The sequence below is a fragment of the Drepanopeziza brunnea genome (genome assembly GCF_022702325.1).
Source record: "Drepanopeziza brunnea f. sp. 'multigermtubi' strain 214-2 chromosome Unknown ctg2, whole genome shotgun sequence".
Taxonomy (NCBI): domain Eukaryota; kingdom Fungi; phylum Ascomycota; class Leotiomycetes; order Helotiales; family Drepanopezizaceae; genus Drepanopeziza; species Drepanopeziza brunnea.
Genome location: NW_027094065.1, coordinates 2,776,862 through 2,791,906, shown reverse-complemented (window position 1 = coordinate 2,791,906; position 15,045 = coordinate 2,776,862). Strand labels below are relative to the sequence as shown.

Sequence of the window (15,045 nt, the reverse complement as noted above, 5' to 3'; positions counted from 1 at the left end):
AGGACTTTGCTGACTCGCCTTAAATAATAATAAAAAAAAAGTTGAAGCCTCAGACTGGTGGCCATCTGATGTGCACATCCATTCAGGACAGGCAGGTATAGATGATTGCAAGCTCCCATCTTGTACGCCAGATTGGACCTCAACTCGCTATTCGACGTCTGTTTCGATGAACGACTATAACACGACACGATGAACGTTGGGACTACACATATTCTGAGCAGGGCCGCCACGTCGAGTCGGGTCCTGTGTCCTGCCCATGCCTCTAGACAACACCACTTTATGAATGGAATCTCAAGGAAAGAGCGATCACGGGCATTGAGTTCTGCCACGTTAAATGCACCGCGGAGACCCAGCCCTGTCACAGCGAGACCTAGGGCTGTAGAGACTTCGCAGAAACGAGTAAGTACTTCCAGCGTATAAAGAGAGACGCTCTCTGACAAACACAGTCTTTCCATGCAAGCTCGAGTTTCCGAGCGGTCAAGAATCCTTACAGTGTACTTGGCGTCGACAAAGGAGCCTCAGCTAGCGATATCAAGAAGGCATACTATGGATTGGCTAAGAAATTCCACCCAGATACCAATAAGGACCCGACAGCAAAAGACAAATTTGCGGAGGCTCAAGCTTCGTACGAATTGCTGTCAGATCCCCAGAAGAGGGCTGCATACGATCAATTCGGAGCAGCTGCCTTTGACCAAGGTGGCAATCCTGCTGGACCCGGTGCCGATGGCGGTGGCCCATTTGGCGGTGGCCCATTTGGCGGTGGTGGTGCTGGGGGCTTTCCTGGTGGGTTTGGAGGAGGGTTTGGAGGAGCTGATTTCAATTTCGAGGACTTGTTCAAGGGTTTCACAGGTGGACGACGGACCCGAGGGAACCAAAATCCATTCCAGGAGGAGGTGCTCGTCGGCGAGTCCATAGAAGCGCAAGTGCAGATCTCATTCGCGGAGGCAGCCAAAGGAACTAGCAAAACGATCAACATACAGCCCATGGCAACTTGCAAGACATGCTCGGGAAACGGAATGAAGCCCGGAACGAAGCGAACGGAATGCCAGTCCTGCCGTGGCACTGGAACTCGGGTTCATTTCATGCAAGGCGGCTTCCAGATGGCTTCAACTTGTGGTGCTTGTGGCGGTCAAGGGGTGTCTATTCCAAAGGGAGGCGAGTGTAGGCCTTGTTCAGGAAGTGGAGTGGTGAGGGAGAGGAAGTCCATCCCAGTCGATATTCCTGGAGGCATTGAAGATGGGATGCGCCTTCGGCTCGACCGTCAAGGAGATGCGCCAGCCACTGGAAATGCCGTCAATCCAGATGCGAGGTCTATCCGCGGCGACTTATTCGTCCTCGTGAGAGTGGCTACAGATCCTAAGTACCGCCGCTCTGGCGCTGACATATTCTACACGGCAACGATCCCCCTCACCACCGGGGTCCTGGGTGGTGAAGTCAAGATTCCTACTCTAGATGGCGATGTAAAGGTCAAGGTGGCAACTGGAACTGCAACTGGGGATAAGATCACACTTAGTGGGAAGGGTATGAAGAAGCTCGATGGGAGAAGAGGGTTAGGAGATCTCAATGTCGAGTTCAAAGTCGCTATGCCGAAATACCTAAGCGCAAACCAGCGAACCATTGTCGAAATGCTTGCGGACGAGCTTGACGACAAAACGGCAAAGCGAATCATGAACGTCGGTCGGTCTAGGTGAGCGATTTCCAAGCACTTGGAGTTATATCTTTCCTAACTAAATGATCAGCCCTTCCGAGGATGACTCTAAACATGAAGGATTTCTGAAGTCCGTTTGGAACAAGTTAACGGACCACGGTAGCGAGGGAGGAGACTCAAAAAAGGATTCCTCAAAGAAGGACGAGAAGGACCCCAAGAAGTCAGCAGGGACAGGGGCTTAGCTTCAACTGTATACTAGAAGCAGGTGTGTGATACCTATGTGTGTGTTAGTATAGTATGTACTGCATCAGCGAATTTGGAGATCGCGGTAGGAGCGTGGCGTCTGTATACTAGAGATTGGGGGAGTTCATAGCACATACCCAGCATGTACATTTAGAAGCCCAATAGGAGGAAACTCCGCTCAAGAAAACAAGTGTTACTATATGAACATGGGGTATTTGCATGGTGCCTATAAGATACCAGACCCGAACCGCACCTCAAAGCGCTTCCTTGGCCAATGCATCGGTAGAGAGGGTAAGTGGTTTGTTTATACTTTAAATCCCCCTTCACACATGCATGCATCTCTTCATCGACGGCCCCGACGGCCCCCATGGCCACAGCCAGAGGGCTCGTACAAACTTGACGCGCATGCATAGGCATGGCCTTGTACTCCTCTATACAGAGTAGAGTAGATATCGACAAGGGCGGCCGGGCTTCACGGCAAAGAAGTTGAGTGGTAATCTAAGTGTGCCCTGATCACAATCCCCTTCTATATAAGTCCATAGTCCATAGTCCACAGTCCAGATGGAACAGGACACTGGAACAGGAATGACCACACCTAGTCGGCGCTAAGTCGCAGGGCTTTTAAGGGGCCATGTTGGCTGCAGGCTCCCGGTGCTCTGCTGCTTGACGTACATAATTACTTATTCGCTTCCGGAATAACCTCGACCTCTCCATACAGTACACAATCCTGCTCTTCAACAAACTCCATCTAATGTTTGGCCGCTTGAAAAACATTCACTGCTATCTCCCAATCCAATACCATGAATCTCATGCGTGAGCCTGGGCTAATGGATATCGCTACCCCAAGTTATTAAACGCTGTAGCGCAACACAACCCCTCCTCCGCACTGTTAGACGCATTAACACGACAGTCACCTCTCACCACCTACCACCATCTCCCCGGAACGCGGTTTCTAAAGAAGCTCAGGAGAAATACATCGCCGACAAAGGAAACAGACGGAGATCGATCGAAGAGTTTGCAGAGCGTGTGTTGAAGGAGGACAGGATGCAGGCACCCATGATTTCAGCGCCTCTGAAGGCGACCAACGAGATTGACTGGATACAACCTCTAAAGCAACACATACGCTCCTTCTATGGAGATGATCCAGAGCGGTATGCGGAAGAGTGCGCGACGCTGAATCGTTTGCGACAGGATATGCGTGGGGCGGGCAAAGACAGTGCTGCCGGGCGAGATTTGCTCTACAGATACTATGGGCAGCTGGAATTGTTGGACCTTCGCTTTCCCGTTGATGAAAATCACATCAAGATTTCCTTCACCTGGTAGGACTCCCCCTCTCCGAAAGGACTTGGAAAGTAACTAATGGCGCTTCTGAAGGTTCGACGCATTTACACACAAGCCCACCTCCCAATACTCCTTAGCATACGAAAAGGCCTCCATAATCTTCAACATATCGGCCGTGTTATCATGTCACGCAGCTAACCAGACTCGCTCCGAGGACTCTGGACTCAAAACTGCATACCACTCCTTCCAAGCTTCTGCGGGCATGTTCACGTATATCAACGAGAACTTCCTACACGCCCCGTCGACAGATCTAAGCAGAGATACCGTAAAGACGCTCATACAAATAATGTTAGCTCAAGGGCAGGAGGTTTTCTTGGAGAAGCAGATTGCTGATGGAAAGAAAGTCGGGCTTCTGGCGAAACTTGCAAGTCAGGCAGCCTACCTTTACGCTCAAGCAGTTGAGGGAACACAGGACAATGTCAACAAGGCCATTTTTGAGAAGGTGTGGCTCCTGGTTGTCCAGGTACGTTTCACGGATTTAGACCTTAGCGAAAGGACCTACCTCTCTTTCGGGATAGCCTTTCAGGCCGTGACACATCTCGAATATGCCATTTTTTTGGTCATCAAGTAGAAAAACTAACCAATGTTATAGATCAAGTCTAACTACATGGCGTCGCTAGCTCAATACTACCAAGCAATGGCCGACGATGACGCCAATTCCCACGGAACAGCCATCTCACGTCTTCAAGCAGCAGAGGTAGCAGCTAAAGAATCTAACAAACTCGCAAATAGCTTTCCAGGAAATGTACCTGCAAATTCGAACTTGACTTCGGAAACTGGGTCTACCTTGGTCGAAATCACCAAGCGCCAGCTTGCAAACGTCCAAGAAAAGCTGTCCGAGTTAGTCAAAGATAACGATTACATATACCACCAGACTGTACCTGCTGAAGCCGCACTCTCTGTAATTCCAAAGCTTCCAGCAGCAAAGGCGATACCTGTCAGTGAATTGTATGCTGGACAAGACATCCAACGCATCACTGGACCCGACATCTTCCAGAAGATCGTGCCCATGTCTGTTACCGAATCTGCAAGTTTGTACGATGAAGAGAAGGCAAAGCTGGTGCGGGCCGAGACAGAGCGGGTTGAGACGGCAAATAGCGAAATGGCTGCCAGTCTTGATTACCTGAGATTGCCCGGCGCCCTACAGGTACTCAAAGGTGGATTCGACCAAGAATTGACAGCCGACGACGAATTTAGAAGCTGGTGTGACGATGTGGCCAATAACGAGAGACCTGGGTCCACTTTTGAATTCTTACAGTCAAGTAAAGAAAGTATCTTGGCTGTCTTGGACAGGAGTACAAAACAGCTGGACATGGAGGAAAGTGTGTGTGAGAAGATGCGGTCGAAATACGAAGGAGACTGGACACAGCAACCGAGTTCCAGGCTGACCTCCACTCTGAAAAGCGATATCCGGAACTACAGAGACGCTCTGGAGGAAGCTGCTCGAAGCGACAGCCAGCTATACTCCAAGATGCGGCAGCACCAGGTGGACTTTGACGAGATGAGGTCAGCTGGTGAGATTGGTGAGGCAGATGTGCTGTTTCAAAAGGCTCTGATACAGGTTGGTGGCAGATCGAGGAATGTTGGCAGCCCCACTGGTGGAGAGGGCAATCTTCTTGATGCAGATTTTGGGGATCACGGAATGAGTGTTATGGACCAAATCATGAAGGTTGAGGAGATTCTGAAGAAGCTGAACCTGATCAAACGTGAGAGGGGACAAGTGTTAAAGGACTTAAAGGAGAAGGTAAGCGTGCGAAGGAAACCTTTCTGCTGGAAGCTAATAGGCACTCCAGATCCACAACGACGACATTTCTCAGGTTTTGATTCTGAACAAAAAGTCCATATCCAATTACGAAGCACAACTCTTCCAAGCAGAATTAGAAAAGTTCAGACCACATCAGAGCCGCCTTCTCTCGGCAAACCACAAACAGTCCTCTCTCATGAAAGAGCTCACATCAACTTTCAATACTCTACTTCAAGATAAGCGAGTCCGATCAGAACAAAGCAAGTATGAAAGTATCACCCGACAACGATCGTCCGTTATGTCGAAATACAAGCGAGTCTACCAGGAATTCTTGGATCTCGAAGCTGGACTCCAAGCAGCAAAGCAATGGTACAACGAGATGAAAGATACAGTGGATAGTCTGGACAAGAACGTGGAGACCTTCGTCAACAATCGCAGATCTGAGGGAGCGCAACTCCTGAGCCAAATCGAGCAAGAACGAAATCGTAGTGCCAGTGGCGAGGCAGATAGAGAGCGTGAGCGCCTTCGGGGACTCATGGAGAGAATGTCAATGGACCCTTCCACTTCCCCATCGACGAATAAACCAGTGCGAACCCAGTCGCTTGCTTATAATTCGACGTCGCCATCTACCAGATACCCTCAGACCAACTTTGCAGGCCAGTACCAGGTCCCGACATCACCACCTCCGCAATCAGCTCACCCCCAGTCAGCTCATCCATCATTTGGTGGAGCGCCACCAAACGCCTTTTACCCAAGCCAACATCAATCAAGGCCAGACCCCTACGCCCAAAAGGTTACACCACAGCCTCAGGACGGCTACAATCCAGGCATGTATCCACCAGTCTCACCTCCTCCAACCCAAACCACGTTCTCGCAAAGCCAGCAGAACTTTGGACGACCAATGCACCAGCCACAAGGTCAACCGCAATACCTTCCCCAAGGCTACGTTCCGCCGCCACCTCCCCGGGGTCCCCCACCTCTTGGCCCTCAACAGACATTCCAGCAACCTGGCGCGCCTTCTAACGGGGAGCATAACTACGGAAATCAACAACGTCCAAACTACTCTCAGCAACAGCAGAGTGGTGTTGATCCGTGGGCGGGGTTGAATGCATGGAAATAGGAAAAGAGAATAGAGAATGATCAAAGAACTATGGTCTCGGCAATAAATCCATGCATCGCTCGGAGCGATGCTGAGTTATCGACTGCTGCATTGTTTTGCAAGCGAGACTCACAATAGCACTAGTAGATCAATATTCGATTAATCTAGCAGAAGCTTACAGATGCTCGTAATTGACAGAAGCGTGACAATTGAGCAGGGATGAGACGACGAGTATCAGATACCTGATATCTGTTGGCTCAATTAAACAATGCAACACACTTTGAGATGAGAAAACGGAAGGGACTGGTCCATACACTTGAGCGTAGATATGGTAGACGACCTATCCATCAAAGAGAGGAGAGAATTTTGCTTCGAGGGAGGGGGGTGAATCTGTGTTTGTTGATTATCGGTTAAAATACGAAGTAGGGGCCGAGTTTGCGGGAGAAATTTGTGGCGCAAAGCTAGCGCCGGCAAAGTTCCCGGACCGGACAATGATGACTTGATTTGACGTACCTACATTGCCTCGATGTCTACCCACCACCGCCTCCGACATCTTTCAGCACTTTACGCGGCAACTCGAATCTTGAATACACTCTCGGAAGCCAGCAACCGTTTTACTTATTCCTCGCTGTAAAGAAACTCGTGTATAAAAAAATTATTTATTCGCTCGCCCCTTCGAAGTTATGCTATACGGCCAAAATTTACCATGGCGGCTTGCGCTCCGGAACACAGCACGGGGGGCTGCTAGACAGAGCTCGAGTCTCTCCAGCAGACTACATACTACATCTTATCGTTTTCGGATACTTGCTGTGACGTCCTCGTCTTTACAGTCTTCCCTTCCAGCTCAAGCGGTATGGGGGAGCTCGAGGTTCTCCACTTTACCTGCACGGAGGAAAGACGAGCCCAAATTTTCGAAGGACGCAGTAAAGGAGAATGTAGAGGAAAATACGAACGACAAAATCGAGTCGCCAAAGGAAGCCAGTGGCGACAGTGTAGCCGAGACGAAAAATAAAGCACCCGAACCGACTTCACAGGGTGGTAATTCGACTGGGGGCGCAGCAGATGGCAAGGCAAGCAGTGCTGGATCTGGAGGATCTGGTGACTCGGGGAGCGGAGATGGCGGAAAGAAAGGGCGGAAGCCCTCTGCTGAGAAGGCTTTACAGAAAGCTACGGTTCCGGACGTCTATCCGCAGGTTATGTGTCTCCCGATCTCGAAACGACCTCTGTTCCCAGGATTCTATAAGGCGATTACGGTTCGGGACCCCAATGTCGTTGCTGCGATACAGGAGATGATTAAGAGAGGACAACCTTACATTGGGGCATTTCTTTTCAAGGATGAGAATGCGGACGGGGATGTGATCGAGAATATAAATCAAGTGCATGACGTGGGGGTTTTTGCGCAGATTACCAGTGCATTCCCGGTGCATGGCGACGAAGGTGCGCTCACTGCGGTTTTCTACCCGCATAGAAGGATCAAGATGTCGGCACTTATTAGCAATGCGGATGGGGCCACGGCCGCGGAGGCTAAGAATAAGGAAGGGACTCCTCCAGATGCTCCAGTGATACCTGATGTCATTCCACCAACGTCAGCGAAGGAGGAGATATCGCCAGACAAGAAGGGTGATGTGGTGGCTAGTTTTGAGGAGAGTGCCGTGCAGCAGAAAGCCAATGATACACCCGCCGCTTACGACCCGACATCATTCTTGCGGAAATATCCTGTCAGCCTGGCCAAGGTGGAGAACCTCGCAGAAGAACCGTACGATACGAAAAGCCCTGTTATCCGAGCAATTACAAATGAAATCATCAATGTCTTCAAGGAGGTAGCGGGAATGAACTCCCTCTTCCGCGACCAAATTTCAAGCTTTTCCATGAGCCAGTCCGCAGGCAATGTGATGCAAGAGCCCGCTAAGCTCGCCGATTTTGCTGCTGCAGTATCAGCGGGCGAGGTTGCTGAGCTACAAGAAGTGCTGGAGACTCTGAATGTCGAAGACAGACTGCAGAAGGCGCTTGTTGTTCTGAAGAAGGAGCTTATGAACGCGCAGCTGCAGTCCAAGATCACCAAGGATGTCGAGAAATCGATTCAGAAGAGGCAGCGAGAATACTGGTTAATGGAGCAGATGAAGGGCATTCGGAGAGAACTTGGCATCGAATCTGATGGAAAGGATAAGCTTGTTGAGAAATTCAAGGAGAGAGGGCAAAAGCTTGCGATGCCAGAGCCAGTCAAGAAAGTCTTTGACGAGGAGCTGAACAAGCTAGCTCATCTGGAACCAGCCGCTTCGGAGTTTAATGTGACGAGAAACTACTTGGACTGGTTGACTCAGATCCCCTGGGGCCAGCGAAGTGCAGAAAACTTTGGAATAACCAATGCCATGACGGTTCTGGACGAGGATCATCACGGTCTGAAGGACGTCAAGGACCGCATTCTGGAGTTCATCGCGGTGGGAAAGCTGAGAGGAACTGTGGAAGGCAAGATCTTGTGTTTTGTCGGCCCTCCCGGAGTTGGAAAGACCAGTATTGGAAAGAGCATCGCCAGAGCTCTCAACAGGCAGTACTACAGATTCAGTGTGGGAGGTCTCACCGATGTTGCGGAGATCAAGGGTCATCGAAGGACCTACGTTGGTGCATTACCTGGACGAATCATCCAGGCTTTGAAGAAGTGCCAGTCTGAAAATCCATTGATTTTAATTGATGAGATTGATAAGATCGGGCGAGGCCACCAAGGCGACCCCGCATCCGCTTTATTGGAACTGCTCGACCCAGAACAGAACAACTCGTTCTTGGACCACTACCTGGATGTCCCTGTTGACCTGTCCAAAGTCCTTTTTGTTTGCACAGCTAACATGACCGATACGATCCCACGACCGCTGCTTGACCGAATGGAAATGATCGAATTATCTGGATATGTTGCCGATGAGAAGATGGCAATCGCTGAGCGATACCTGGGACCAGCTGCCAAAGAGCTTGCTGGATTGAAGGATGTCGACGTTAATCTAAGAAAAGACGCCATCGAAGAACTTATTAACAAGTACTGTCGGGAGTCTGGGGTTCGAAATCTCAAGAAGCAGATCGAGAAAGTATACCGCAAGTCAGCATTGAAGATCGTGCAAGACCTTGGCGAGAGCGCGTTTCCGGAAGATGAGGCTTTAACCGAGGAAGGAAAGGCAGCCCAAGAGGAGTCGAAGAAAGACGAGACCGATGTCAAGGCGACTTCGGAGAATGTCGAAAAGGAGACTACAGAAGTCCCTCGGGTCAGCCTTAAGGTTCCTGACTCTGTGCACGTAAACATCGACAGGCAAAACCTGAAGGACTACGTTGGTCCTCCGGTCTTCACCTCTGATCGATTGTACGACGTAACTCCGCCAGGGGTTGCTATGGGTCTTGCGTGGACACAGATGGGAGGGGCCGCTCTGTACGTTGAATCGATCCTGGAAAGTGCTCTCAGTCGAGATTCTCGCCCTGGACTTGCGGTGACTGGAAATCTCAAAGCTGTCATGAAGGAATCGACTTCCATCGCATACTCTTTTTCCAAGTCGGTATTAGCGAAGCAATTCCCCGATAACCGCTTCTTCGACAAGGCAAAGGTGCATCTTCACTGCCCCGAAGGTGCTGTTCAAAAGGATGGACCCTCGGCAGGCATCACAATGGCGACATCGTTGCTTTCGTTGGCTTTGAATCAGCCGCTGGATCCGACTATTGCCATGACCGGTGAACTGACTGTTACTGGAAAAGTTTTAAGAATTGGTGGTCTTCGCGAAAAGACTGTAGCTGCGCGTCGAGCTGGATCCAAAATGATCATCTTTCCAGCTGACAACATGTCTGATTGGCTAGAACTTCCAGAGGTAGGCAAGCATGCAACCTGCAAGTTAGGAAGACATACTGACAATCCAATCACTAGAACATCAAGGAAGGAATTGAGGGGCACCCAGCAAGCTGGTACTCGGACGTCTTTGGCCTCGTCTTCCCTAACCTCGATACCAAGAAAGCCAATAAGCTGTGGAAAGACCAGCTGTCAAAAAAGAAGAGCAGAGATGACGACAGCGAAGATGACGATTGATCGAACAGCTCACTATGTAGAAGAAGTAGAGAAAACAAGGTAAAACCTTGTTTGCGACTGTACAGTGGAGCGTTTTGAACCTGGGGGACGGAGGCAGGGGCGTTTGCATCGGCGTTGAGCGGGGGGCCTCGAATGACGGACGGCCCTCGGGACATTCTCTTCCTTCTCTCTCCTCCTTTCTTGCATCGAGGTCCATTGTCATGAGACGCCCGTCGAACTACATGTGTAGAGAAATGTAAATTAGGCAAAGCCAACTGTATCAGCCTGCCCTCGCTTGCATTCGCGTGACGGCTCTAAAAGAGCAGCTCTCTCCGTACCACTGTTGCGTACCACTACTTTATCGTACTTTGAAGACAGAACCCGCGGGCAGGACAGGCTAATCGCTTGGGCCGCCCTCCCCTCAACACCCGTCATGGGGGCTTGTTCATTAAAGGTGTCCGATTATTAATGTTGTCCAACGCTACGAATATCGCTCATACATCGGGCCGAAGCTGATTTAGCGCGTTCTTTCAACGCTCTTAATGTTAATGCGATACAGGAGGTAGCAAGCCCGACGGAACTATATCTTCAAATCTGGAATTTGTGCATCTTGAATGTCTAACTAATGATCTTGCAATGACTGAACCTGTGATCAATGGCGTGCCTACAAGGTACCTCCAAGGTGATTTCATCGAGGATTTCTTGTGAAATGGCGGCTGGAAGGTGAGGCTGAAGCAGAGAGGCTAGAGAAACATCAAATGGATCCGATATTGAAGTATACTCACCCTGATGACGGTGTACTCGAGTATCCTCCCTTGCCCATCAGGAGGTGTCGAGGGAAGGGCGGCCTAAGCGATTACCATGTATGATAGGATATGAAGGTCTTGTTGGTCTCGTTGGTCTCATCACGCGGAGAGATTGCAGTGTTGTGATGTGTACAAACTAGCTAGCTAGCCGAGGATTCTCTCAGTTCGGGGTTTTTTTTCTTTCTTTTCTTTTATATGTACTACTATATTTTTTGGGGGGGGCTTCCACTTAGTTATAATTGATTACCGAACATGAATTGAGTCGATCGATCAACCTCGTATCCGACCTGTTCAAGGCTGTAGATTCGAGGAGTCGAGTACCGGTAGTTTGTGCCCATCGCATCGTCTCCATTCGCTCTCTGCAGGCCGGTTACTCTATCACACCCGCGCACCTACGCCCCTCTTCGGATTCTCGTGTCACCGATCTCCCAAGCCAGCCCAACCCAACTCAACCCAACACAACCCAACCCAAGCCAGCTCAATCCAGCCCAATCTTCCAACGAAAAAGCAGAGAGAGGGCAAAAGTGAGGCGACGAAGCGACAAGTGCGAAAATGCCTTGGCTAGCTGTTGGCTCTGCGTGCGTTGTACAGTCAGTCCATCCGCCCGTCGATTCAATCATTCAGTCAGTCAGTCAAGTCAGTCAGTCAGTTAATCAGTCATACTTAATCAAGACAGTTCTCCAGGTGGCTATGTGGCTGAGCCTGCCTTTGCGCTTGTAACTTTCTTTCCTCATTTCTGCGACCCGACCCGAATCCCAACCTCTCGGCTCCAGCTCTACCAGCTCTACCTCAAGGCGTGCATATTCCTACTTCTCCACCCTCCGACCAGCCCTGGCTCACGTCCGCCTTACTGAAAGATTCGCCTTCCCATGCCATGCAATGATACACCCCAGAAAACACTCCGAAAGAGCCATTGCTCTCGAATATATCTCTTATAACTGACGGTTATCACCGCCCCCGCCCCCCCAAGGATTCGAAGGGTAGCTGCATGATCCTTACTCGTACCGCCCCAACTCGGCGGCATCTCACTTCACCACGATTCATAACAAACAACAAACAACAAACAGATCCAGGTGGCAAGACGAGACCAGCCCCACGGTCGCCGTGAGCTCTCCCCGCAATTCAGATGCAGCTATGGTCGTTGTGGTTGTGATTATGGCTGAGAGAGCACCGAAGCTGACGATCCACCAGGTGAATTCCCGTCCAGGATCTCCCTGCCAGCACAATGGCACAAACGCAGAAGCCTCATGCGAGGACCCCGTCCAACGACCAGCGGACATCGTGGTCCTGGAGGAAGCTCTTTGGCAAGGACGACAGCTCCAATGCCAATAGTGCAGCTCCCCCCTTGACCCCGCCCCCAGAAGATGTGCAGCAGCGATCCGGCCTTGCTCGCAGGCTATCGAGGAAGGTTGTGCCGGGCCTGCCCCGACCTGGGACCTTCAAGAGACAGCAATCAGAGCTTCGAGATCGACTCGAACCAGATAAACCCAAACCGGACGGGCGACGGACGCTATCGGTAGACCGACGTCGAAATGCTTCTTTCCGGAACTCCTCCACGGCGGTGGCATCTCCTCCCCACAGGCTGAGTGCACCCGAGCTCCTCGATAACGGAGCAACAATCGACTCGGTGCTGGGGGAGTCCTCGCAGATGGTACTTGTACCTGCAAGTCACTTGGAAGTGAAGGGCGAAGAATATGTGGAGGTTTCGAAAGAGCCATCTTGTGTGGATGCACAATCAGTATCAACCGAGGCTTTCGATGAGATGATACTGGAGGAACTAGAGAAGAGATGGATTCTGAATCTGAGTATGCACTTCAGGGACAAGTCCCAGAGGGAGAAATTCTTTGTCACTTTTGCCGAACAGCCTACCCATTGGAGGCGTGTAACCATCTCCCTCGACTACAGGGAGGCGCCTGTGGGGTCCTTGGAGGAAGAACTGCAGCGAACGCACTACCAGAGAGACAAGAGTGCGCGGATTTACGAGGCGATTCGCGAGTCGCTGCCCGACATCCAGTTCTACGACACTGTCACAAATCTGAAGTTACAGACCGAGAATGAGAGACTGCACGTTCATGTGGTCGAGGACATCTCTGAAGTCATCTCATTTCCGCCAGTCAAGGCCATCAACCACCTCAACTGCAGGAGGGTGCGAGAAGATGCTATTGTTTTCGATTCCCATCTCTCGGGCTTCGTCTACAAAGTGAAGGTTGATGGCCAGGTATTCATCAAGAAAGAAATTCCAGGTCCTGACACTGTAGATGAGTTCCTCTATGAAATCAATGCTCTGCATCAGCTGTCAGGCTCGAAAAGCGTTATTCAGTTCGGAGGGGTTGTTCTCGATAACCGGGGCGAGTTTGTCAAAGGACTCCTGGTCAGTTTTGCTGAGCAGGGTGCTTTGATTGACGTGATTTATGACGGCGAGGGAAGAATTCCCTGGAGGCGTCGTGAGCGTTGGGCGAAACAGATCGTTCAAGGACTCTCGGAAATTCACGAGGCTGGCTTCGTCCAAGGCGACTTTACCCTGTCCAACATCGTCATTGACGCTGACGATAATGCAAAAATCATCGACATCAATAGGAGAGGTTGCCCAGTCGGATGGGAGCCCCCCGAAGTAACTGCGCTCCTCCAGAGTAGTCAGCGAATCTCGATGTATATTGGGGTCAAATCGGATCTGTATCAGTTAGGTATGGTTCTGTATGCCCTGGCCACGCAGCACGACGAGCCGGAGAACCATCGTCCACTGAATATATCTTGCTTCTCGCCCGAAGTTCCGGACTATTATCTGGACTTGTGCAGTCGCTGTTTAGCTGATGATCCGAGGTGTCGATCACAGGCTTCGATATTGCTCACGTTGATTCCAGAAGCAGGTGGGGGTCACTCTGAGCATGGCCGGTCAATTCCAATTGTGGCAGATGCATGCTACGATCCCGAGAAGAAGAGCCATGCAAATGGCCACAGACTGGTGAACCCTTTGACGCTCCATCCTCATTATACAGAAGCAGGTGATGTGGCAGGACCGGTTGATGTTTACGAATATGCCGTCACCGATACTGCTGAAGAACCAGAATACCTTAGTCGAGGCAGATCTCCGCCGGCAAATCACAGGCGAGACAGGGCGCCATCCACAATTCCACTCCCAGAGTCCAGCCTCACGTCCACCTACGATGGCAATGATGGGGATGCACTAACGGCGGACGAGACAGTCGAACCGTCAGTCCTTTATGTGGACCCAGATACTGCATCAATAAATGGGGACATGGATGCCTCAGCTCTTCCCCTACCACATTCCAGCACAGGATCCGGATATCTTGACAGACACACTCTAGACACCCCTCCCACAAAAGAAGCTATCGAACCCCCGATATTAGCATCCAAACACGACAACACGGACCCACAGTACACCTCTGACATGGAGAAACAGCCCATGTTATTCGAAGCGATAGAGCCGCGACTCACAGCAGCGGTGAACCTCACACCGACAGGATACCCAGACGATTTAGCATTCATTGGAACCGCCCATGCCACTCCTTACGAGGTTATTTCTTCAGCGAATCTAGATGACGATTTGACGACAGATGCGCATAATGACAGGCATGTTCTTGAGAACTCCACGCTTGGGAGTTGAAAGGATTTTTGCATGACAGTAACGAATTTTAGCGAGGAGTAGTACCGTATATGATTCATGAGAAGGCGGTCAGGAAAAGGATGATCTTTGGATTTTTATTTCTATTTTGCGCTTCGCTGGGCAGTTTTTGGGGATTTATTTCTTCTGTACAGTAGCTTTTCAGCAACGATTACCATGATTTTCCGAACCGAGCCCCCTCTATCCGCCCCTTTCTCTCTCTCTCTCTCTCTCTGATCTCTTATAATGTGACGTGAGGTGGAATAGAAGTGCAGTGTAAACCTTGCCAATTTGTCGCCGGCCAAAACTAAGCAAGGAGGTGACCGCCACAATATGCAGAGCAAGCAAGGGAATTACGATCAGGATATAGGTATTGAAAACACGCCAACAGGAGATTCAGAATGCTTCGTATAACGGACCCGTCGTAGCCATCAAGCGAAAACTCACAATGATATGTCACTGGAGGCTTTCGAATGCGGATTCTGTGTTATGGTTTCTAGCATGGTCTG

The 15,045-nt window shown here is 50.5% G+C and overlaps 5 protein-coding genes across 5 annotated transcripts; all 5 read left to right on the top strand.

Annotated features, from left to right (window-relative positions):
* Window positions 1-189: 189 nt before the first annotated feature.
* L3040_001870 (uncharacterized protein) lies at window positions 190-1,890 on the top strand (the record flags this gene model as incomplete). Its single annotated transcript, XM_066156925.1, has 3 exons — window positions 190-399; window positions 447-1,687; window positions 1,740-1,890. 3 exons carry the CDS (start codon window positions 190-192, stop codon window positions 1,888-1,890), a joined length of 1,602 nt encoding a protein of 533 aa, XP_066012929.1.
* An 801-nt stretch (window positions 1,891-2,691) lies between these two features.
* On the top strand, window positions 2,692-6,096 carry L3040_001869 (uncharacterized protein; the record flags this gene model as incomplete). The annotated part of the gene is made up of 5 exons (XM_066156924.1): window positions 2,692-2,704; window positions 2,802-3,210; window positions 3,266-3,695; window positions 3,825-4,976; window positions 5,026-6,096. The coding sequence occupies 5 exons, from the start codon at window positions 2,692-2,694 to the stop codon at window positions 6,094-6,096; spliced, it is 3,075 nt and encodes a 1,024-aa protein (XP_066012928.1).
* A 662-nt stretch (window positions 6,097-6,758) lies between these two features.
* On the top strand, window positions 6,759-10,129 carry L3040_001868 (uncharacterized protein; the record flags this gene model as incomplete). Its single annotated transcript, XM_007289565.1, has 2 exons — window positions 6,759-9,914; window positions 9,971-10,129. The coding sequence occupies 2 exons, from the start codon at window positions 6,759-6,761 to the stop codon at window positions 10,127-10,129; spliced, it is 3,315 nt and encodes a 1,104-aa protein (XP_007289627.1).
* A 1,337-nt stretch (window positions 10,130-11,466) lies between these two features.
* Window positions 11,467-12,109, top strand: L3040_001867 (uncharacterized protein; the record flags this gene model as incomplete). The annotated part of the gene is made up of 4 exons (XM_066156923.1): window positions 11,467-11,504; window positions 11,591-11,754; window positions 11,982-12,018; window positions 12,106-12,109. The coding sequence occupies 4 exons, from the start codon at window positions 11,467-11,469 to the stop codon at window positions 12,107-12,109; spliced, it is 243 nt and encodes an 80-aa protein (XP_066012927.1).
* Window positions 12,110-12,139: 30 nt separating this feature from the next.
* Window positions 12,140-14,539, top strand: L3040_001866 (uncharacterized protein; the record flags this gene model as incomplete). Its single annotated transcript, XM_007289566.1, has 1 exon — window positions 12,140-14,539. The coding sequence occupies one exon, from the start codon at window positions 12,140-12,142 to the stop codon at window positions 14,537-14,539; it is 2,400 nt and encodes a 799-aa protein (XP_007289628.1).
* Between the last annotated feature and the right edge of the window lie 506 nt (window positions 14,540-15,045).